This window comes from Perca flavescens, chromosome 15 (assembly GCF_004354835.1).
Source record: "Perca flavescens isolate YP-PL-M2 chromosome 15, PFLA_1.0, whole genome shotgun sequence".
Lineage (NCBI taxonomy): Eukaryota > Metazoa > Chordata > Actinopteri > Perciformes > Percidae > Perca > Perca flavescens.
The window spans coordinates 4,729,539-4,752,758 of NC_041345.1; the positions used below are offsets into that span (position 1 = coordinate 4,729,539).

At 39.8% G+C, this 23,220-nt stretch overlaps 3 protein-coding genes across 7 annotated transcripts in view; 2 read left to right on the plus strand and 1 right to left on the minus strand.

Moving 5' to 3' along the window:
* The window catches only part of LOC114569037 (interferon-induced very large GTPase 1), a 37,730-nt gene extending 27,208 nt beyond the window's left edge, over positions 1 to 10,522 (plus strand). Inside the window, exons 20-24 of one of the 2 annotated variants that reach the window (XM_028598816.1) lie at positions 758 to 814; positions 1,324 to 1,377; positions 4,563 to 4,619; positions 4,748 to 4,785; positions 4,886 to 10,522. In XM_028598816.1, coding sequence (XP_028454617.1) covers positions 758 to 814; positions 1,324 to 1,377; positions 4,563 to 4,619; positions 4,748 to 4,785; positions 4,886 to 9,622 — 4,943 coding nt within the window. In that variant the 3' untranslated portion in view covers positions 9,623 to 10,522. The remainder of the gene's footprint in view (positions 1 to 757; positions 815 to 1,323; positions 1,378 to 4,562; positions 4,620 to 4,747; positions 4,786 to 4,885) is intronic. The other variant, XM_028598817.1, reaches the window with a different exon arrangement.
* A 343-nt stretch (positions 10,523 to 10,865) lies between these two features.
* Positions 10,866 to 16,813, minus strand: LOC114569111 (galectin-2). 3 transcript variants are annotated; one of them, XM_028598949.1, is made up of 5 exons: positions 16,680 to 16,813; positions 13,575 to 13,649; positions 13,332 to 13,411; positions 12,241 to 12,412; positions 10,866 to 11,196 (listed from the first exon to the last, which is right to left on the minus strand). In XM_028598949.1, exons 2-5 carry the CDS (start codon positions 13,575 to 13,577, stop codon positions 11,050 to 11,052), a joined length of 402 nt encoding a protein of 133 aa, XP_028454750.1. In that variant the 5' UTR covers positions 13,578 to 13,649; positions 16,680 to 16,813; the 3' UTR covers positions 10,866 to 11,049. The 3 variants fall into 3 exon arrangements, with proteins under 3 accessions (XP_028454750.1, XP_028454749.1, XP_028454751.1); XM_028598948.1 differs by lacking the exon at positions 16,680 to 16,813 and adding an exon at positions 14,620 to 14,649; XM_028598950.1 differs by lacking the exon at positions 16,680 to 16,813 and adding an exon at positions 13,899 to 13,982.
* On the plus strand, positions 13,978 to 22,761 carry pick1 (protein interacting with prkca 1). Of its 2 annotated transcripts, none has more exons than XM_028598947.1 (13): positions 13,978 to 14,026; positions 15,560 to 15,625; positions 15,962 to 16,073; positions 16,712 to 16,840; positions 17,806 to 17,872; positions 18,387 to 18,476; positions 18,589 to 18,642; positions 18,828 to 18,890; positions 18,991 to 19,124; positions 20,235 to 20,327; positions 20,449 to 20,499; positions 20,641 to 20,785; positions 22,414 to 22,761. In XM_028598947.1, exons 2-13 carry the CDS (start codon positions 15,585 to 15,587, stop codon positions 22,698 to 22,700), a joined length of 1,266 nt encoding a protein of 421 aa, XP_028454748.1. In that variant the 5' UTR covers positions 13,978 to 14,026; positions 15,560 to 15,584; the 3' UTR covers positions 22,701 to 22,761. The 2 variants fall into 2 exon arrangements, with proteins under 2 accessions (XP_028454748.1, XP_028454747.1); XM_028598946.1 differs by lacking the exon at positions 13,978 to 14,026 and adding an exon at positions 14,188 to 14,361.
* Positions 22,762 to 23,220: the final 459 nt, after the last annotated feature.

Below are 23,220 nucleotides of genomic sequence, written 5' to 3' on the forward strand. Positions count from 1 at the left end.
ATCTAGTAGTGAATTGAAAGCAGTACTGAGGCTATTCCTGTCAACGTCCATATGGATATTAAAATCACCTACAATAAGTACATTGTCTGATTGAAGGACTATACTTGATAAGAACTCAGAGAATTCAGATAAAAATTCAGAGTACGGACCTGGTGCGCGGTAAACAACAACAAATGTAATTGGCTGTACCGTTTTCCACGTTGGGTGTTGAAGATTAAGAACAAGGCATTCGAACGAGTTATAATTTAGTTTAGGTTTAGGATTAATTAACAGGCTTGAGTCGAATATGGCTGCAACTCCCCCTCCTCGGCCTGAGCCTCGTGGAATTTGAGTATTATTATGACTGGGAAGAGTGGCTTCATTTAGACTAACATATTCATCATGGCTCAGCCATGTTTCGGTGAAACAAAATAAATCAATTTGGTTATCTGATATCAATTTGTTTACCAATATTGCTTTAGAAGACAGAGATCTAATGTTTAATAGTCCACATTTTAAGAAATCACGATTTGTATTTAATGTTTGTGCAAAAGCAACTGAGAAGAACTATAAAACTTCAATGTTTTATTCTGACCTAAATGTTATATTGTGGTAATATTGTGTCCCTTCCAACCCTGGTAAAATTGCCTCCACAATGTTTTTTTAATCCAACACTGAAATATATTAAATATAATGAACATAGGATGGTTAGCTAATCCAATGTTGTTGCTTTTTATTTTGATCCTGTTCAATCTGTTTTTCTCATGTAACTCTGCAGTAGAGGAGTTGGAGGAGAATCCAGCCTCTCAGACTGTTTCAACAGCAACCAAAGAACGTAAGAATTGCCCATTGTCTTTTATTGTTGCATTGCATTTCTGCAAAATCTGCAAATCAAAAGTAAAAAACATTTTACATATAAGAATTTACAAAATAAGGAACTGTTAAACACGTCTTGAGAGTTATACAGATTATTACAAAAACACTTTAGTCCACATTGATCCCAGGGGCTAACACAGAGCATCATAGGATCATTTGAAGACACAATTGTCCTTAAACATTTGACTTTTGTTCGAGAGCAACAAGACATACATCAACTATTGTTGTAATTTAATGTTTGTGCAAAAGCAGCTGAGAAGAGCTATAAAACTCAATGTTTCATTCTGACCTAAATGTTATATTGTGGTGATATTGTGTCCCTTCCAACCCTGGTAAAATTACCTCCAGAATCTTTTTTTAATCCAACACTGAAATGTATTAAATATAATGAACATAGGATGGTTAGCTAATCCAATGTTTTTTTTATTTTGATCCTGTTCAATCTGTTTTTCTCATGTAACTCTGCAGTAGAGTTGGAGGAGAATCCAGCCTCTCAGACTGTTTCAACAGCATCCAAAGAACGTGAGAATTGCATTATTGTCTTTTATTGTTGCATTGCATTTCTGCAAAATCTGCAAAACCAATAGTAAAAAATACACACACTGTCTCCAATTGATGACGAGGAGATGCATCTTGCTGAACAATTCATTTTTTAACACACAAATCTTTATTGCAAATAAATCTCAACTAAATATGCTAAACCTGGAAGAGTTAACTGACCAAATGATGTATTTTATGCTTCATTTGTTGATCCTTTAGAGGAAGTTAACCTTTAGGTTGGAAACCACTGGATTCTAACTGTGTATATCACGTACAGTATATTTGTACATAGTCCCTTCTGTGTGAGCAGGCTATTGTCCCTCTATGATGTCTGCCTGGTCCATGTAACTGTGGTAGCTAAAGCTCAGTATCTACCCCAGCTGTGTACAGTTTCTGATGGCTGAGAAGTTGCCTCTCCAAACCAAATTTGACAACAAGTTGCACCAAGATTTGAAGATGAACATTTTACATATAAGGATTTACAAAATAAGGAACTGTTAAACACGTCTTGAGAGTTATACAGATTATTACAAAAACACTTTAGTCCACATTGATCCACATTTGACTTTTGTTTGAGAACAACAAGAAATGCATTAACCGTTAACCGTGCTTTGAGTGCACACAGTGTTTTAAGAAACCACGATTTTTATTTAATGTTTGTGCAAAAGCAACTGAGAAGAACTATAAAACTTCAATGTTTTATTCTGACCTAAATGTTATATTGTGGTGATATTGGCCCTCATTTATGAAACGTGCGTACGACCAAAAACAGGCGTACGACGGGCGTACGCCGATTCCTACGCAAAGCTCGGCATTTATCAATTTGGACGTGAGCATAGGCTGCGATCAAATCTCACGTCTGGTCTGAACTCGTGTACGCAAGTTTTCCAGTGTGACTAGCGGTGGTTCATGGTATAACCACCCGGTTCAGTGAATTGTGATTGGTGAAATGTTCATTCAGTCGCCTATTTAAACGAGCGCATTGGCAGTCCTGAAGTCGAAGCAATGGCAGATCTGGCTCTGTTAGAGAGTTAAAAAGAGACACCGGTCCAATGCCATACCTGTGTCAGCGTAGTTGCTCTCTACGTTGGGGTTTTTGGCTACCGGGACCTTTCAGCGGGAGATCGGGGACAGGTCTGGTATATCACAGCCAACAATCAGTAGAAGTATGCCAGCAGTTTTGGCGGCTATCAAGTCCCTTACTGCTAGGTATATTCAATTTCCATATGATGATGATGATGCTCAGCAAACTGTGATTAAAAGACAATATCATGAGATTGCTGGGTTTCCAAATGTGATTAGGGCGATTGATTGTACTCATGTGCGTCTGAAGCCACCATCCATGAATGATTACGCATTCATCAATCGCAAAAACGTTCAATCAACGTTCAGATCAGACAATTCCAAAAGTTTTACATAGTTCTTCGGTGAAACGGTTTGATGTGATTCCTCTAGGTGACAAAGGTTATCCCCTGACTGAGTACCTTATAACACCGCTTGCAAATCCCCAAAACGAGCAGGAGCGCAGGTTCAACAGTGCACAGACACGCACACGAACCACAGTGGAGAGATTCATAGGTTTGCTTAAGGGCAGGTGGCTCTGTCTTGGGTCAGCAGGGGGGACTCTGCTATACACCCCAGAGAAGGTCTGCAACATAATTATGGCATGCGGGGTTCTTCATAACATTGCGCTGGAGAACGGTGTGCCATTCGATGAAGTAGGCCTACAGCCAGATGACCTTATGCATGGAGATCTGTGGCCCCATCAGCCACCATTGGGGGCTCTACAAAGGAGACAGGATCTAATTCTGCGCTTCTAATATAGTACGTGCTATCTTTGGGTAAGAATACCTCAGAAAATACAATGTGGAACGTTTAGTGAGAACAATTCATTTATTTCTTGGAAATGCACTTCAGGTTCTCATTTATCTCTTTTAATGTGTCATTAATGGCCAGGACTTCAGCCGTTAGTACAGAGGCCCGCGGTGGTGGACCAGAACAGGGCAAAGAAAAGCTCTCCTCTTCCGCCGGTCTGTGTGGGCAAACCGCTTAGTTTTATTTGGAAGCTTAAAATCAGGTATCAAAGGATCAAGAAAAAATGCGGTGTGGACCGAGGTTACTGCTGCAGTCAACAGCAACTTTGAGCACTGGTGCTTGTTTCGGACTGATCTTGAAAAAAAGACTGATCTTGAAAAAAAGAGAAAATAAAAGATTCAATGCACTTCATTTGTGTAATTATTTAAGGCAGGCAACAAATCAGTGTTTGTACTGTGGCTATTTCTCTCACCATTTGCCTGCTCGGACTCAGGTGCATCAGTGTCTCCCCCACCACGAATGCCACTAACGGAGGGAGACCCGATGAGTGCGGCCACTCGCTCCTCAGCTGGCGTTAATGTCAGTTCGGGGTCTGACAGGCCTCCTCCCGTCTGATTTTGGCTGCGCCTCATCAAAGCAACATGTTTTTTTGTGGCCAATTTGATGTCGGACCATTTTTTCTTTACCTTATTGGAAATCAGACTACTACAATTTACTGCATTTAATGATTTAAGTGTGGAAAAGGATTTATTACTTATTGGATAAATAACTTAAATATTCAAACCTCTGCAGGAGTCCGATTTACTGTAGAAACGCTGTTGACTGCAGCAGTAACCTCGGTCCACACCGCATTTTTTCTTGATCCTTTGATACCTGATTTTAAGCTTCCAAATAAAACTAAGCGGTTTGCCTCCACCTGAGACGTGAGCGTCTCTATTTCTGCCTCAGAGAAGTTCCTTTTCTTTGCCGGATGTCGCTTATCCATGTCGTAAATTCTAGGGGCAAGGCTAAGGCTCTAATCCGTGAATATATATGGGCGTGACATTTTAATTACGATCGTTTCCAGCCGCCGCATTTATCAATGTACGACCGTTCTTACGCTCTGATTGGTGTGATACGAACTTTTCATGAATCACACGTAAAGCCTGTCGTAAGATGATTTCTGCGCTGGTTTCTACGTTAGGTTGATAAATGAGGGCCATTGTGTCCCTTCCAACCCTGGTAAAATTGCCTCCACAATGTTTTTTTTAATCCAACACTGAAATCTATGAACATAGGATGGTTAGCTAATCCAATGTTGTTGTTTTTTATTTTGATCCTGTTCAATCTGTTTTTCTCATGTAACTCTGCAGTAGAGGAGTTGGAGGAGAATCCAGCCTCTCAGACTGTTTCAACAGCAACCGAAGAACGTGAGAATTGCATTATTGTCTTTTATTGGTGCATTGCATTTCTGCAAAATCTGCAAATCAAAAGTAAAAAATACATTACTATTAGAAATTGCTCTGACCCTTTTCTAACGCAGTTCATCATTTTGCAGCAGGTAGCTCAGATAAAGATACAAGTGGAAACAAGGAGGTAAGAATACTTTTAAAATCTTAAGACTATTCACTGTATATCCCATTGTATTGTATGTTCATATTTATCATAGAGTACATGTTTATTTACTTATTTGCAGCATTCATTGGATATTTCTGAAGAGATCAACAAGAAAAAAGAATATCAAAGAGAAACACTGTTTGCTAGACTTCACCTTCAAGACAAACAACAGAAGTTGACACCAGCAGATTTTCTTAAAATAGGTCCACCTGTGAAACAGGACCATGACACATCTGAGAAAGATCTAGCTCATACTTTTCTTCAGAGGTTAATGATGTTAGACTACAGAGCCAGATATATTCCTGTAAGACAAGACAGTCCTGAGGTGAACCATTTAAAGCCTGATCCAGTGTCTGACACTGTTGAGACAGACGACGATGACTTAGATTTAGATGCTCTTTTAAGCAACACTGTAACCTTTTCTGAATCAAAACAGACTCATGTGCATCCAATGGATGTTCAAATGGCAGTATTTCACTGCTCAGACAGCTTTTTTAAGCAGAACATGATTACAAAGCTATCACAATGTCAGCATGCCTTACCTTTGCTTGTTCCTGACCCAGTCACAATGGATATTGACTGTCCTCTGTGGACATTCAGACAAATAAGAAAAACATGGAAGATAACTGAAATCAAAGATAATTCAAACATTGTCACCATGAAGAGTTTGCCCATCTGCAAAGCTGAGACAGCCATGGTGTCATTTCTCCGCCTGGGTTCACTATCTCTGTCTAAATCTCAGCTGATGAACACTTTGATCAACGACCGTCACAACACCTTCTTCCACAGAAACTGTCCAGGTAGCACCAAGTCTCGTCATCTGATGGATGGTGTGGCAGAGATTGCCTGGTACTGCCCTGCTGGAAAACCCAATGATGCCTTTACTGACTGCATTGCCTTCTGTAATCTCCATGGTGATGCTCTACAGATTGAAAAACAGCGTGACATAGTCATGGAAAAATCTTCAGTCAATGTAGTTCTTGTACCAACTCTGGAAAAAGGTGACAAAAGTTCTGCACTTCTCAGTAGAATCTCAGCCCTTCTCAAGTCTCCGAAGCCTCTCATTATTCTGTTGGCTGATAATGATCATGGTGTAGTTAAGATGAAAAAAGGTAAATACAAAATGGGTCTAAAGGACAGAAGCCTGTCAGATGTTTCTGAAGAACTTAAAAAAATAATTGGAGACATTTTGTCTGGACCACATGCATCCTTCCAGCTAGAAAGCATGGCTGAGGTCTCTGGAATCAGAGTGGATGAAGATGACAAAGTCTGCAAAAATGGGAAATCTGCTGCAACGCAAATAATGAATTTGCTTATGGGGTTGGAAGTTTCAAAGATCAAAGATGCATTTCTCCCTTGTCAAGGCCAATTGTGGTATAATTGGTGCAGAATAAACAAAGAACGGTATCACCTCAAAGGACACATTGAGAAGGAGAAATGTGAAAAGCAAAAGGAACTGATGCAAATACGACGAGATCAATGCACTGCTTCTGGTAGTGAACCGATGAAGTTGTTCATTAAAAGGCTCTCATCTTTGCCATCAACAGACAAGAAGTATTTCCTGAAGTGGACTCAGATCTTAATAGATGCCCTCCCCACAAATGATCTCACTTCAATTCTCCAAAGGTATGATAAAAAGTGGTCTGAGGTCTTGGCTTTGAAGAATAAGCATGACAAATCTGATCAGTTAAAAAGAAAGCAAACTGAGCTTGATCAAATATCAACAGAACTCCAGTCAGCAACGTTTGGCTTGGAGCACATCTTTAGAGAAATGGGACAGATCTATGAAGCACACGCATCTCTGCAGAAACAGACACAGAGGGGACAGCCTGACTGGTCTAAATACCCTGAGCTGGCTGCAGAGCTGATGATATCAGGACACCCAATGGAGCTGATGGATGGTGATGCAGGTCATGTGCCTTTGACTTGGATCTCTAGTCTTTTAAATCAAGTCATCAAGAAACTGGGCGACAAGAGAGTTTTTGTTTTGTCTGTTTTAGGCGTACAAAGCAGTGGAAAATCAACAATGATGAATGCCATGTTTGGGTTACAGTTTGCAGTGAGTGCTGGCAGGTGCACCAAGGGGGCCTTCATGCAGCTGGTCAAAGTGTCAGAGGAGATCAAGAAAGACTTTCAGTTTGACTATGTTCTGGTGGTGGACACTGAAGGACTGCGTGCTCTTGAGTTGGAAGGTAACGCCTCTCTTCACCACGACAATGAACTGGCAACATTTGTTGTTGGTCTGGGAAACATGACACTGATCAACATCATGGGAGAGAATCCAGCTGAGATGCAAGATGTTCTGCAGATTGTTGTTCAGGCGTTCATGAGGATGAAGAAAGTTAAACTTTCTCCAAGTTGTGTGTTTGTTCACCAGAATGTTACAGATATTGCAGCTGCAGAGAAAAACATGGATGGAAAGAGACGGCTGCAAGAAAAACTGGACCAGATGGCCAAACTAGCAGCCAAAGAAGAGGTCTGTGATGCTGAGTGTTTCAGTGACGTCATTGCTTTTGATGTGCAGAAAGATGTGAAATACTTTGCCCAACTATGGGAGGGAAGTCCACCTATGGCTCCTCCAAATCCAGGTTACAGTGAGAGCATCCAAGAGCTGAAGACCTTCATCCTCTCTAAAGCTTCACAGTCTGCTGGGACTACTCTCTCGCAATTTAAAAACAAAATTCATGACCTGTGGAACGCCCTGATGAACGAAAACTTTGTTTTCAGTTTCAAAAACACACTTGAAATTGCACTGTACAGAAAACTTGAGGTCCAGTATGGGAACTGGACCTGGGCCCTGAGGAGCAACATGTTGACCATTGAGAACGGGCTTTATACCAGAATTGAAAATGGAAACCTTGACAAGGTCGAGCTCAATTATCTTCATAAAGAAATGAACAAAACCTATGAAGAAATCAAAAAAGCAATGACAACATACTTTAATGATGACAAAGACAAAGAAATGTTGGTTCAGTGGCGAGGACAATTTGAAAACAAAATCAAGGAGTTTCATGATGAACAAGTGAGAGGAGTTAAAAGAAAACTGGATGAACTCATCCAGCAGAAGAATGCTTGTAAAAAGCTGGATGATAAGAAGACAGAGTTTGAGAACAAGCTGCTACAAAAGAGCAAAGAGCTCGCTCATCAGTTAAAGGACAAGGCAAAAGATGAAGAGGAACTCAAGAAGCACTTTGACTCTGTCTGGAGGGGCTTGGTTAGGGAACTAACTGCAGATACAAAACCTATTGAGGATATCAACTATGAAGAAGATCAGTCAACTGTTCTTCAGGAGCTTGGTTTTGAATGGTCTCTGATTAATGAATCTAAAAGAAGTGGCAAATACAAAAACATATCAGAAGTTGGTGATAACAGTCATTATGTATCACATTCAAACAAAATGGTAAAATGGTTGTCTCAGGGGAGAGGTCAGTATGAACAGCAATTGATCAGATCCCTCATTGATGATGTTGAAAAACAGTCGCTGGATGCAATTAAGAGCAAACCTGTCGCTACAAGAGGCTACAGTCTAACTTACTTGCAAGAAGTGGCCAACAATGTGAAAAAAAAGGTCACAGAATTTGAATTAGAGATAAAAAAAGCTCTAAAGAAGGAGTTTACAGTTGATCTCATATTGTATGTATTTCACAGAGCAGAGAGTTGGCTTTCAGAGTCCCACAAGAAATTCAAAGGAAACAACGATGCACTCAGTTACGTAGAAAGCAAGAAAAGGCAATATTACAACATTTTCAGAAGCTTCTGCAAAGGAAACTCATCTGCTGTTGTACTTGGAGAACTGATGTGTGAAAAACTGAAGGCTTCCACTGTTGAGGCTGTCTGTAACAAGACTGCCATTGATCTCGCTGGAGAGATGAAGTGCACTTTCCCAGCATTCAGTGGGAACAGGCTGAACTTGGAGAAACATTTGTTAAAGTCACTGGCTGAGAAAGAAGATTTTGATGGTTTTATCACCTACATCCGGCACCCAAGGAAGCAAGCAGAGGCTTTTATAAAAGAGGAAGTACAGAAATACATCTTCACAGACAACAATGATAAAGCACAGAATATACTCAAGAAAAATGTTGAAGACATCAAAACACGTGTGAGTCAAGCTTTATTTGATGCTACTGAGAAAGTCAAAAAACAAAGAGGAGACCCAGACATGTGGGTGAAGGAATTTTCCACTTTGCTAAAAGACCAGCTAACATTCAACTCCTTCTGTTGTCAAAACTTCAGTGACATAAACAATTTTGACTTTCTAAAAGTGGAGACAGAGAAAGGCCTTGAATCTGTCATAAAGGAAGTGAGCAGCCTCTCACTGGATAAGATGGAGGAATTCAGGATGAAGCCTGATCAAATCCTCATCGATCAGCTGTGTAACTGTTGCTGGGTAAAGTGTCCATTCTGTGCAGCTGTTTGTACCAACACATTGAAAGATCACAGTCCTGATGACCACAGCGTGCCCTTTCATCGATCTGCTGCAGTCAAGGGTTTTCACTACAGAAACACAGAGATACTGAGTGTTAATTTCTGCACAACAAATGTTGCAAGTGATGGAGGTTTTTACCCTCGTGAAGATCCAGAAAAGCTCATTCCCCATAAACAGTACCGAACTGCTGGCCCACGGCATGCTAACTGGAGAATCACCCCTGATGAGTCTAAGCTGAAATATTGGACATGGTTTGTTTGTCGATTTCAGAAGCAACTGGAAGATCACTATAAATTAAAATTCCAGGGCCGTGGTGAAATTCCCAGTGAGTGGAAAACACACTCTAAAGAAGAAGCTATCAAAAGTCTGGATGAAATGTTCAACCTGTGAGTGAGCCAACACAACAACAACACTGCTGAAAATCATAATGATACTTGTTTTCCAACACATCCTCATACCTAAACGACAAAATAAGTCAATTAATTTTTCCAAAGACTCTCAGAACAACATATTATATATGACTCTTCTATTTACTGTCGCACGGTGGCTGTTTTTGACATATGATAATAACCCTGACTGTAAATATAAGTTGTTATTGCATTTCTTATTAAATACATTCAAATGTATGTTTTGAAGTTCAATGAACATGCAAATAGATGTGAGAAGCATATATTGTCAAGAATTATCAACTGCAATTACTAATGCAAAAAAGTAATGGAAAACATATTTCTTTGTTAACCTTAATCATTTCAAAATAATTACATCTGAAAATCATTTTAAACAAGTATTGTCTTGTCGGTTTGTATTTTTGCATGTTGTACATCTTGTTATGAAAATCGCTGTGTTTAAATGTTTATGTGCTTGAAGATGCCAAAACATAATGAAGTATAACCTGAGACTGCTAAACCGTAATCATATCAAGTAAGGATAAAGGCCTAAAATAAGTATTAGGCATCTGTTGATAAGCATGTTTGTAACAAATAATGATATTCAAGTCTAATTTGCAATGTAACTAATTCTTCAGTTTCATGCTTCCTCCCTGAGTGTACATGGAGGTTCTTTCTGCTCTTCATCTCACCCTAACTAGATGCAACAGGTTCTCTGTTTGCCACAAGTCTCTGCATTTCACAATGAATTATGTTGAACATTTCGAACAGAACTGATGAAGAATGCTTTATGTTTCTTAAGTATTTGAAGTGTTAATATGTATTATGTTTAACTCATTTCAACCAATCTGTTATTTTGTCCATACAATGTTTAACTCATTTCAATAAATATGTTATATCCACACATTGTTGTTTTTTATTTAGAATCTTTCAGTCATTACTATTCTGAATCCAAATGTGATGTAAACAATGTAAGAATGTAAGTCATTGAGAAGAATATTTTTTAGCTGTTATGTTATAATAAAAGTATTTACTTCATATCTACTGAAAGACCAGATTTCTTAGTTTTTCTAAAATGACCATAGTGAATTTATTTTCATAGTCATGGTTTTTTTTTTGATAGTATCAGGGACACAAAGTCATTACGGGGGGAAAATGTGTGTAAAAACTTTAATTGGATTTGCTGCTCTCTCATTACTAGGCTGATAATGTTAGTGTTACAACCCTTCAAATAAAACAAAACATGATCATTTGGATTTAAACATTTTATATTCTTGTGCACAACACAGCATTTTTAAATAAAGGTACATTTCCAATTCACTGAAGATCTACATTGATTTATATGTCTAACAATAACCGACAAAGTCTCAAAGTCTCGACTTTAACCAAACTGATACACGCAGTATTCATGTGTTACAGCAGTTTCGTCTCTTAGCATATCTTGAATGAGGTCAGGTTGAAGTCCCCAACGATTTTAATGTAGCTGATGACGTCCATGTTGTGACGGTTAGGGAACTGGACTTCCTGTCCATTAGGAAGCTCCACTTCAAACATGTCTCCAACCAGCTTCAACACAAGCTGAAATAGAAAAAGAGATACTCAGGCGAGGTAAGGCAGTTTATTTATATAGCACAAGTCAGACACAAAGGCAATTCAAAGTGCTTTACATAAGCATACAAAGCAAATAAAACAGCATAAAAAAAACTGTAGATTTAAAAGAATTCAAAAGCATAGAAGTGTAGGATTGACCAACTAATGACCTAAGGGAAAACAGTGGCAAAAAGAAAAGTTTTAAGCCTTATTTTAAAAGAACAAGGGGTTTGGGGCAGATCTCAAGAGATCTGAAGATTTATTCCAGATCTACGGTGTACAGAAACTGAAAGCAAGTCCTGCGTGTTTGGTTCTGACCCTGGGGTCGGTGGTTCTGACCCTGGGGACGGTGGTTCTGACCCTGGGGACGGTGGTTCTGACCCTGGGGACGGTGGTTCTGACCCTGGGGACGGTGAGTGGTCTTATGATCTGATTAGAGCTCTGGATGGCTCGTAGCAGAGCAGCATATCAGACACGTATATTAGCCCCAAACCATTCAGTGCTGTGTAAGTCAAGAACAATATTTTGGAAATAATTTCTTTGATTCATAGGAAGCCAGTGCAAAGCTCTTTCTTGGTTTTAGTGAGGACTCAGGTACAAAGTTCTTTTAGGCAGCAGTGTTTTGAATACACTGCAGTTGTCTGATTTTTTACAGAGACCTGTCAAGACGCTGTTGAAAACAAAGGCATGAATTCTCTAAGTCTTATTGTCTAAGTCCTTTTAGTCTATCTATATTTTTAAGATAGTAGTAGGCTGATTTTGTAATTCTGTTGATGTGGGTTTTGAGTCCAGAACTAAACCAAGATTCATGAAAATGGCTTAAAGTCTTAAACATCAGGGCTTCAAGATGAGCACTGACATGTGATCATTCATTTTGGCACCAAATATAGTTAAAGTGTTATCCTTAGATTAGACAGCAATCTAATTGTTTTTAGTAGAACATCTCAAAACCTCTCCAAATAAAACCCAAACTAGTCTGTGTGACAATCCCAAATACACACATCTCCCCTTCCTTCAGTCAGATTCCCTCACCTTGACATCTGTGCCCCTCTGTAGGGGGTTGTGTATTTCACGTTTCTCATCACCCCAACAACCGTCAATCTTTGAGTTGCAAACCAGAACAGCTCCATCGTCGTCATCGTGGAAACGAGGGTTAAAGTGCAGTGCCAGGTCGTCTGCACCACTGCCGAGGTCGATCTGGAATCTGAGGGGATCGGAGATCATACATTGGAGGTGTTTGCAGAGTTTAGAAAGCCACACAGAATCAATATTCAACATAGAATCACCTGGGCCCAGTTTTTCAAAAGTAATCCAGTTGGATTTTGGATCAAATCTTGGAAATGGGTTTTTCAAAAGCAAAAGAGGGATTCCGAAATAAGATCAGACCATGTAATATGACCTTACATTTGATCTGGTTCAAACCTGCACTTTGGGATTTTTCAAAACTTTAAACTTGGTTTGGGATCCATTTGATCCAAAAAAAACTGGATTATCCTGATCCCATCAGAAGGGTGGATTCAGTTGGGATTTTTCGGACCAAATAAAATCAGTGTTTGTTTTTTTTTAAGTGAATGATCACAAATCAATGTTTACTGATGATATATACATTTCTTCATATTTGAAACATATCTGAAGCATGTCACATCTAATGAGATATGGCAAACAAAGAAAAAAATATAACAAAATAAGGAATGGAAAATGTTTCTGTTTATTACAGTGTTTCTGTTTCTTAAAATTAAAACAATGGTTATTTGTGGCCACTGGTATTTTGCCTACCGGTTTTTCTTTGCTAAGCCAGTAGGCTACACTGTTGGCTCCATTTAAGGCTCTGGTAAACAGGATTTGGTAATCCTGAAATTTGGTATTTGGATCATAGTGATCCAATGCAATGTTCTTTTAAAAAACTGACATAAAAGTAAGATGGATCAGGTGATCCTGGATAGCAAAACATGGGATTTCCAAATCCGTATCAATTTGATCCAGATTACATTTTTTGAAAAGCTGGGCCCTGGCTTTACTACTATAATTAAAAAAAATGTCCTGCAATGCATCTGTATAAATATCACCATATTATTTTATAAAGTAAAGAATTTCACTTAAAATAAATGTATGAGTTCACTTACCTCTCAGCATCATGCATGATTTCCCCCTTCACTTTCAGCCGATCTCCAACTCTCAGATGTACATTCTTCATTTCAAGTTGCTGAGAAACACACATGTGCAGTTTAGGGGTTTTGAACGAGTGAATTAGAAAATAAGAGATTACTGGTATTCACAAACGTGTTGATATTTTTTAGTCAACAAATTACAGGGTGCTAATCCATAATCTGTATATTATATGGAGTGAAATAAAATCATTAATTTACCATGCTTATTTTGGCTGCTGGTGTTGGTGAACAACAGTCCTGGAGTTGAAGGAAGATGTAGGAAGATCTTCTGCCCTGGAAGACAAAAAGTAAGTGGTGTGACTGTGAAATGTCACCTAATTTATAACGTGAAGCAGAAAAGATTCAGTGAAAGGACTTTTAACAGTTACAATGTCGGCCATTAATCATCATGACAATCAAGAAGCCTATTGAATGCAGAGGCACGGCTCTTTTTAATCATTACTGATCAACTCAGTTTGCATAATGAGATGAATTGCCTCTTTGATCACAGAACAGACTGTAACAGCTGCACTAATTACTTACCTGGCATGGCAGTATGGTATCACCATAGATAATAAGAAGGGTATCACTGACGCTAGTTAGACATTTAAATGTTGCAGTTCCTGACTGTGACCACCGGAGGGCGGTGAAACCATATGAGAGTAAAACCGGTAACACCTTATAATTATATATTCTTGTAGGGCTTTACAGGTTTTTTATTTTCGTTGATAACAAATTATACATCGATACAGATAGTCAGTATAAATATATGTTGTATTTCCACTAAATAATGTGGAGTTGGAGTTTTTAAATGTGACCACTTTTCCCTACAACAACTTCCGCTATGTTGCCGGAAGTGACAAAAGAAAGTAAACACGGGAGCTGTCAGTGGATTCAGAAATTAACATTTAATAGCGAGTAAACGGAGCGATTCCAAGAAGATATTGTGCTTTTTATATACACTAGGAGACTTTTGTATGGGAAACGGGTGCAGAGTCTAATAAAGGTAAATAGTTTACGGCCTGTTAACGTTTCTGGACGTGCTAAATATGCTCTTCCACCTGTCAATAGCCTGCCGTTGCTAACGTTAGCAGCTAATAAGCCAGCGTTAGCAAGCACATTTCTTGCTTCTTGCTTCCGTGACTACACATATTACAGTCGTTGTTTTAAACCACATAGGTCGTTGTATTGAGTTTAACTGTTACACGCATTTAGAGAAATGTAACCGGCCAACATCGGGTAGTTAGCATGCATTGAAAGTTACCAGCTGTTTGCCCATCTGCTGCCGCAGCTTCTTCTTCTCACTGAGTGAACAGGGGGCATCCTAAAACGCTTAACGTGAAAAAGTTTAACGTGGTTTAGTGTACCTAAACAATGATCAGTGATCACCAAATTTCTCTATTATATTGCTCCTCATAACCACTGAAAACTATCAAAAAATCGAACCCAAAGTCCAATTATTATGGAAGTTTAGTAAAAACATTAAACCACGTTAAGCTTTTTCCTTACAATAGGCTCTAATGAAGCAGAAATGCTTAATGTCAGATAACGTCCATAATAATTGGACTTTGGGTTCGATTTTTTTTGACAGTTTTTAGTGGTTATAAGAAGGAATATGAGAGAGAAATTTGGGGATCACTAGGGCTGCTCCCTCTTAGTCGATTAGTCGACTATTCGGTCGTTTTGGTCTTAGTCAACTTAGATTTCTTTAGTCCATTAGTCGTGTTTTATGCTTTTTTTTCATGCTGAATGACTTATTTCCAAGAAACGGACGAGCACATCTCTGGTAAACACAAGAATTAAAGTGGTGCTTTTGCATGACTCTTTGCGGAGAAACTCAGATTTACAGATCTGTCGATTAAATCAACTAATCGATTAGTCAATACAATTGAATGAGTGTTAGTCGACTAAGAATTTCTTCAATCGAGCACAGCCCTACTGATCACTGATCGTTGTTTTCTGACCTTAAGCCACGTTAAGCGTTTTAGAATGTAACCAATTTAATTTGATAGTTGCAGTATTTCCCATCCGAATGAGCTCACTTTAAATCACTTTTTATTTCATTCATTGCCGAGAGAGCTGCTCAAAATAGTCAGAAAACGGTCTTGGTGTTACTTGTCTTCATCATCAATCTTCAGGTACAGTCACACGATATTTAACGTACCGTTACTGAGTTTTGTTATAATCACTCTAATGCTTTACAGGGATCAGGAGTGACACCGTCCTGCAATGTTCACAGACATGGACTATGAGTTAGAGGAGGATAAACTGTAAGTCACAATTATGTTTTTCCTTTTTATTGTCTGCGTCATTCAATTTTGTGTGTGTGTGTGTGTGTGTGTGTGTGTGTGTATAACAGTATGGCCATTTTTAAATCTTCAGTTTATAAATGGGACCACATATACATTGACAAGTCAAACCATGAGATATGACTTAATGATTCAAACAATAGCTTATATCAGGGCTGGCTTCCTGATATAAACTGCTCTAATTATTCAACTGATTGATTTTTTATGAACTTGAAGAGATTTATACTATAATGCTGTAATAAAAAAAAACTATTGAATTCTGAAAATCTCAAAGTATCATGTTTTTTTTCTCCATAGCGGTATACCAACAGTACCTGGTACTGTGTGTCTGAAGAAAGATCCTAATAACCTTATTGGGATCAGCATTGGTGGTGGGGCACAGTACTGTCCTTGTCTCTACATTGTTCAGGTATGTACAGAACAGTTGATGATAACTAGGGATGCACTGAATCCAGGATTCGGGTTCGGGCAAATATTGGGCTTTTTGACGGGGTTCGTTTTCTGCAGAACCTTAGAATTTTTTTTCTAGACAGCTGCCAAAAGCACAGCAACCCCAGGTACGGCAAAGGAAGGCCAGTCCCAGCTAAAACTGGTGTTAACCAGACAGCGCCTCTCCCGGGCTGTCAGCTGTTCTCTCGGCCTACAGTGGGAGCGGAGCGACCGAACGGCTGGCTGCCGCTCGTTAGCTAACGTTAGCTTTCCACCCAACATGCCGTCATCATGAACTGGTTAGCGAAAATTTGCCAAACAAAATTGTCACTCAGCTGGCGATAGCGATGTGCTTTCCTACGATGTGAACTATTTTAGAGGCTGTGGACATTGTTTACTTCATTAATGTGTTTACTGTGTTAATGGACTGAGGATCGGGGTAGGATCCGGAATTCGGTTTTGGATTCGGCCGAACCCCAAAAATCTGGATTCGGTGCCTCCTTAATTATAACCACGTTTATGAATGCGTTACAGTACATTTCTGTGAAGTAAAAAATGTAAGAAGATACGTGTGTGTCATCTTTACCTTTTTTAAATGTGGTTTCTGTCGTCTCACAGGTCTTTGATAATACCCCGGCTGCTCTGGATGGGACACTGGCAGCAGGTGATGAGCTCACGGGCGTGAATGGGAAACCAGTGAAGGGAAAGACCAAAGTGGAGGTCGCCAAGATGATTCAAGCTGTACAGGTACACAAATACTGGGAATGGAATCACAATCCAGAGTCATTATAGTCCTGAACAATACAATGATATGTTCAGATGGCTTATTATTTGCTTTTTCTACAGTTCTGTGAATACACAGTCTAGATTTTGACCAATTCCATGTGGTCTTCTGTGTTAGAGATTCAAGTATTGATGACTTAGATAGACAATTAAAACCAGCCACCTGCCAGATGCTGGTCATTTTGTTTTATGGCTGGAAAATCAGTGTTTGTTTGAATATTCTCTTATATTCAGAAAACTTCTCAGTATGTCCTATTGGTCTGACAAATGAAAGTTGAACAAACTAAACTCCTGACCACCAGTGTCTTTTAATGCATTAAAAAAAGTAATCAAGCACATATGGGCATTAATAGAAAGAGGCAAAAGGAATAAAACATTACTCACATTTCTGTGTCCCGCCGAGGCTGCAGATTTATCAGTAAATAGTCAGACAGTTAACTATTTACGGGTGTAAACCCACCGTAGGTCTGTGGAGAAGAGGGACTTTACCGGCTTGCCGAGCTGTGCTAAAGAGGTCGGGACAATAGCCTATAGCTTTCGGCATGACGTCACCAGTGCACAGTGGCTGTGTTGTTTTTGGCATCCATTGTTTGCACCCAGAAAATTCCATGACTTCCTGTGTGACGGATTAAAGATGGGGTCCAACGTTGGATTTAAAGGATTAGATCGTGTTGTTGTTAGCCATTCAGTGCAAATGAATGTGAATTTCACCCTTGACACCGTGAAGCTGGAACTGTTTTCACATTATCAATTTTACCACATTTAAAAGGGTAACACGTTGTATTTTTAATTGTTCATTTTGGATTTTTATTGAAATTAAAGTAATGGAAGATATAGTTTGTTTTCTAGAGATGGTCTTCTTTTAAACATACACAGTTTATTTTTGTTGTTGAGTCATCTGTGTGTATCTCTTGATTGTGTTTTCACAGGGAGACGCAGTAATCCACTACAACAAACTGCAGGCTGACCCCAAACAGGGGAAGTCTCTGGATATAGGTATCTCCCCCACTAGAGACACACAAATACTCACTATTAGTCTTGACCATTGTGTGTGTGTGTGTGTGTGTGTGTGTGTGTGTGTGTGTGTGTGTGTGTGTGTGTGTGTGTGTGTGTGTGTGTGGGCTTGTTTAACTATATTCGTGGGGTCCAAAGACTGGGAGTCCAGTATACTTGTGGGGTCCCGACAGCTTTGTGGGGCCAAAATGCTGGACCCCACAAGTTTAAAGGGCTGTTTGAGGGTTAAGACTTGGTTTTAGGATTAGGGATAGAATTAGGTTATGGTTAGGGTGAGGGTAAGGGTTAAGGTTAGGCATTTAGTTGTGATGGTTAGGGTAAGGGGCTAGGAAATGCATTATGTCAATGACAGGTCCCCACACAGATAGTGCCACAAACGTGTGTGTGTGTGTGTGTGTGTGTGTGTGTGTGTGTGTGTGTGTGTGTGTGTGTGTGTGTGTGTGTGTGTGTGTGTGTGTGTGTGTGTGTGCACATTTAACACGTGCGTGTGTTTCAGTGCTGAAGAAAGTCAAACACCGCCTGGTCGAGAATATGAGCTCAGGCACAGCAGATGCTCTTGGACTCAGTAGAGCTATTCTATGCAACGGTGAGATGATTATTATGAACATTGTGCTTTTATTAGTGAATTTATAAAGGTAGATATGAAGCGTAAAGGTAGATATGAAGCGTAACTCACGTGGATTCTTTTGACTTTCCAGATGGACTGGTCAAACGACTGGAAGAGCTGGAGAAAACAGCAGAGCTCTACAAAGGTAAATAATAGTCACGTTACAAAACTGGCCTTCAGTAAACTAAAGTGTTGCTGTTTAGTGTGATGAATGAGGTCCCTGTTAATCTGATGTTTTCCTCAGATACTCTGTGCTAAGGTGCTTTACCTTAAAGATGTACATGTTGCTGTTTGTTCGAACCAACGTCTCACTATTGTGTTTGCTTGTAGGGCTGATGGAGCACACCAAGAGACTGCTCAGAGCTTTCTTTGAGCTTTCTCAAACTCACAGAGGTGAGTCACTGGAATCAAAATCAGGAATTATAAACAAAGTGTTACTAAATTGTTTAGTGTTTAACGTATCTGATTGGGATTTGATAATCTACCCCTCCAGCGTTTGGAGATGTGTTTTCAGTCATCGGTGTACGAGAGCCCCAGGCTGCCGCCAGCGAGGCTTTTGTGAAGTTTGCCGATGCTCACCGAAACATTGAGAAATACGGTATTAAGCTGCTGAAGACCATCAAACCTGTGAGTACAGATTCAAGTTTGGCTTTGAATTAGTGCTGGGCAATATATCGATATTATCTCAGTATCGTGATATGAGACTAGATATCGTCGATTTTGGATACCGTCATTACATGATATGACATAAGTGTCTTTTACTGGTTTTAAAGGCTGCATTACAGTAAAGTGATGTAATTTTCTGAACTTGCCAGACTGTTCTAGCTGTTCTATTATTTGCCTTTTCCCCACTTAGACATTATGTCCACATTACTGATGATTATTGATCTAAAATCTAAATGTGAAGATATTTTGTTAGAGCACTAATTGTCAACCCTAGAAACCCTAAAAAAATTAAATATAAAACAGAGGAAACCCCCTTCAACCATGTTGTGAGTGTTGGCGTTGTATAGTCTGTCCACCAGAGGGCGCTCTACAACCTCCCTGTTGGCAACACTCTTTGATTGTTATTTTTTTTGTTATTGTGTTTTTGTTCAAGGACTTTAAGTTTCATATCTTAAGTTTGTATTTGTATACATTTTATTTATCATTTATCATTATATGTTTAATAAAACAAACAAGTTTATTTTTAAACTGCATTGTCATATTATTTTAGTGAAGACTCATAAATAACTACAAATAACTAATGTTAGGGAAATCTGTTTGTTTTGCTACGCGTTTTTGGATTATTATTTTTTTAAATATATATCAGCCGATATATCCGAATATCGGATTTTTAAATCACCAACTATTTGTATCGGTATCTGCCTTAAAAATCCTTTATTGGTCAGGCTCTAGTAATGACTTTGATGTCGCAGCGCTGTCGTCATGTGTTTAGCTGGCCTCTGGCCCGCCTATATCAGATACAGCGATGTGATTGGTGCAGCTTGACTACCAGGGCATAGTTAACGAGCATCATTACTGAGCAAATTCAAATTGTGCTCTCGTGAGAACTCTGGATTTCCAGGGTAATGAAAAATGTTTTTTATAAAACATCATGAATATAAAGTTAAAAACACACTTGTTTTTGAAGATCAGTCTGGAGTTCTGTTTTCCGTCATGTGCGTATCTCATTATGTGACTGTATGGGCTGTCTGATTTTATACCAAACCATTAACCAATCATATCTTGTCGCAGATGCTCCACGATCTGAACACGTACCTTCACAAGGCCATACCAGACACCAAGCTCACCATCCGCAAGTACCTGGATGTGAAGTTTGAATATCTGGTAAGACAGCAGCACTTTTGTTTTAGTGTGACGTGCAGCGCAGTGCCATCACTTATAATCTGTCCAACAAGTTCACCATCAGTCAACACAGAAACTGCATGAAATCCTGTGTGTCTTTCAGTCGTACTGCCTGAAGGTGAAGGAAATGGACGATGAAGAATACAGCAGTATTGTGAGTTCTCATTTTCATGATGTACACGAGATTTACAGGTTTCCAACTGAAAAATGGGAAAAAACGTTTTCCTTCGGTCCGAGGATTCTTGCACTCATAATATTATCTGAAGCATTTGATTAATGTGCTTTTTTGCTACAGGCCATGGGAGAGCCCCTGTACCGCGTCAGCACCGGTAACTATGAGTACCGTTTGGTGCTGCGGTGTCGGCAGGAGGCTCGCGCTCGCTTCGCCAAAATGAGGAAGGACGTTCTGGAGAAGATAGAGCTGCTGGATCAGAAACATGGTCTGTTGTTGTTGTTGTTGTTGTTGTTGTTGTTGTTGGGGTTATTTTCAGCTATTTTTTCCACTTACTCACTCTCATCAGGTGTAAACTGACGCTGGTGATACTATCCATCACAAATGGAACGTCTGTCACTCGCTGCCCACATGTTGTTTAATCAACCACGCAGCCATGCCAGGATGTATGAGGTCACAGGTCTAAGCACGCACGTTGCCGTCTGATGTTTAAAACAGGATGTGAGAGGACGAAGGGGTGAGACAGTGTACATGCCACACGAAAGTTTAGATCGGGCCCAAAAAATCAAGCCCGACCCTACCCGAGCCCATGCACGTTGTGTCCGAGCCCGGCCCGTCCCGACACATTAACTGTAATTATGAGCCTGAGCCCGATTTAAACCCGACAATTTTTTAATATGTGGGCCTTTTATAACTGACGTTCTCAACTACAATTCAGAGTTTGTTTGAACTACAGAAATCTGTTTAAAATTATCTTAATGAATAATGCAACAAGGACGAAGCATGTAAACTGTGTTGTTTGTTTATAATGGAATGGATCACAAATGGATCCGAATGAAGAAATGTTAAAAACAAACATCAACCCGAGCTCCCTCTGCCGAATAGTGTGGATAACCGATCAAGGCAGCGACATAATCAAAGCCCTGGAACCATATAGGAGACTTTCTGGTCTCGATCACCTAATTAATACGGTCCTTCGGCACGGTCTGCATGCCGACGCACTGGCCAACAACACACCGGGTGTAGGAGAGACCATATCTGCTGCTAAAGGACTCGTGAGATATCTGAAACAATCTGGACTCGTTACACAATTATTGAAGACAGTTCTACAGATGGGGGAGACACGATTTAGCACAGTTTACCATACCATATAGGACAGGACATATACCCAGAGCTACGGGAGAAGCTGGAGAGGCATAGCTTTCTCCCCACCCAATTAGGCTAATAAAGTAAAGATTAAAAAAACACAAATGCATGATCAAGGGCCCGGCCCGGCCTGAGGATAGTGGCGGGAAATATCAGCCCGACCCGGCCCGCGGGGCAAGTTCGGGCTCGGGCAGAGAATCTAAACTCTATGCCACACATGAAACACAAGCGAGAGAGAGAGGTTACCAAGTTGCATATTTATTCTTCATGTTATTGTCCACTGTTTAAATTGTAAATGTTTAAAAACTATGTTTATTTTGACAGTGTTAGATTTACACTTTATACTTGTGATTATCAAGATAATATCATATAATAACTTAATTTGGACAGTGTGATGGGAATTAAATAGCCATTATTAAATCACTATCAGGATTCACTCTGCAAAAATGCACAAGAAAATTCAGAGAAATGTAAATATATGGAGCAGAAAAACCAACAAAGCAATACAAAAATAAATTCTGTCTATGGAGAGCCGAAGCATTCACATTCAGCAGTTTGATCTATAATCTGGCCCTCAGTACCAGACAGAAAACCATGCAGTAACCTGTGACCCTCATCTGTTTCTCTTTTTTGTTCTCATTCTCTTCACATTTAATTATTTTTTTATTTTTAGTGTGCATCTTATCTTATCCATCACAGAGTTTATTAACCCAGAGACCCGACTCTTTCCCCTCCCCTCTCCCCCTCCAGTCCAGGACATCGTGTTCCAGCTGCAGCGCTTCGTCTCAGGCATGTCATATTACTATGACGAGTGCTACGCTGTCCTGAAGGAGGCAGACGTCTTCCCCATCGAAGTGGACCTCTCTCGAACCACGATCAACTACGGCAGCCAGTCGCTCTCCTACGCTGGAGACGAGGAGGAGGAGGAGGAGGAGGAGCAGGAGGAGGAAGAGGATAGCGGGGCCGGAGAGGAAGGAGGGAGCAGCACAGGGAGACAAGCAGAGAACGGCGCTGAGAAACTGATCGATGATGAATGAGTGTGTGTGTGTGTGTGTGTGTGTGTGTGTGTGTGTGTGTGTGTGTGTGTGTGTGTGTGTGTGTGTGTGTGTGTGTGTGTGTGTGTGTGTGTGTGTGTGTGTGTGTGTGTGTGTGTGTGTGTGTGTGTGTGTGTGTGTGTGTGTGTGTGTGTGGAGATGAAGTCCACCCCTCTAACATAACTGTTCTTCACTTGCATTTCATGTCAATGCACTCCCCAAGTAGTGGATTATACTGTAGCAGTTGTGAAATATCGGTGGTGTTTTCTTCCCCAAAAACTCTCAAATCAACGGCTTTGTGATTATTTTACCACTGTAACTTTTGACTGTCAACATTTTCTTTAAAAGACTTCGTGCTTGTGATGTGTCTGCCACTTGTAAGGTCATTGCTTAATGACTGTGAGAGAGACACCACTCACAGAAGGCAATTTAGTTTTATTCTGAATGCTATGGAGGGGATTTTAATGTGCAGAGTAGGATTTATATGCCTATGAGGTGTGCCTTCTTAGCTCTCTTTTGTGCA

Coding starts and splice junctions, on each gene's coding strand:
- LOC114569111 (XM_028598948.1), bottom strand. Junction 13,412..13,574: donor CAGCAGCCAAAATAAGCATG/GTAAATTAATGA, acceptor TGTGTTTCTCAG/CAACTTGAAATGAAGAATGT. Junction 12,413..13,331: donor ATCATGCATGATGCTGAGAG/GTAAGTGAACTC, acceptor CGATCCCCTCAG/ATTCCAGATCGACCTCGGCA.
- pick1 (XM_028598947.1), top strand. CDS start 15,585: ATGTTCACAGACATGGACTATGAGTTAGAGGAGGATAAACT. Junction 16,841..17,805: donor AGATGATTCAAGCTGTACAG/GTACACAAATAC, acceptor GTGTTTTCACAG/GGAGACGCAGTAATCCACTA. Junction 19,125..20,234: donor TGCTGAAGACCATCAAACCT/GTGAGTACAGAT, acceptor ATCTTGTCGCAG/ATGCTCCACGATCTGAACAC.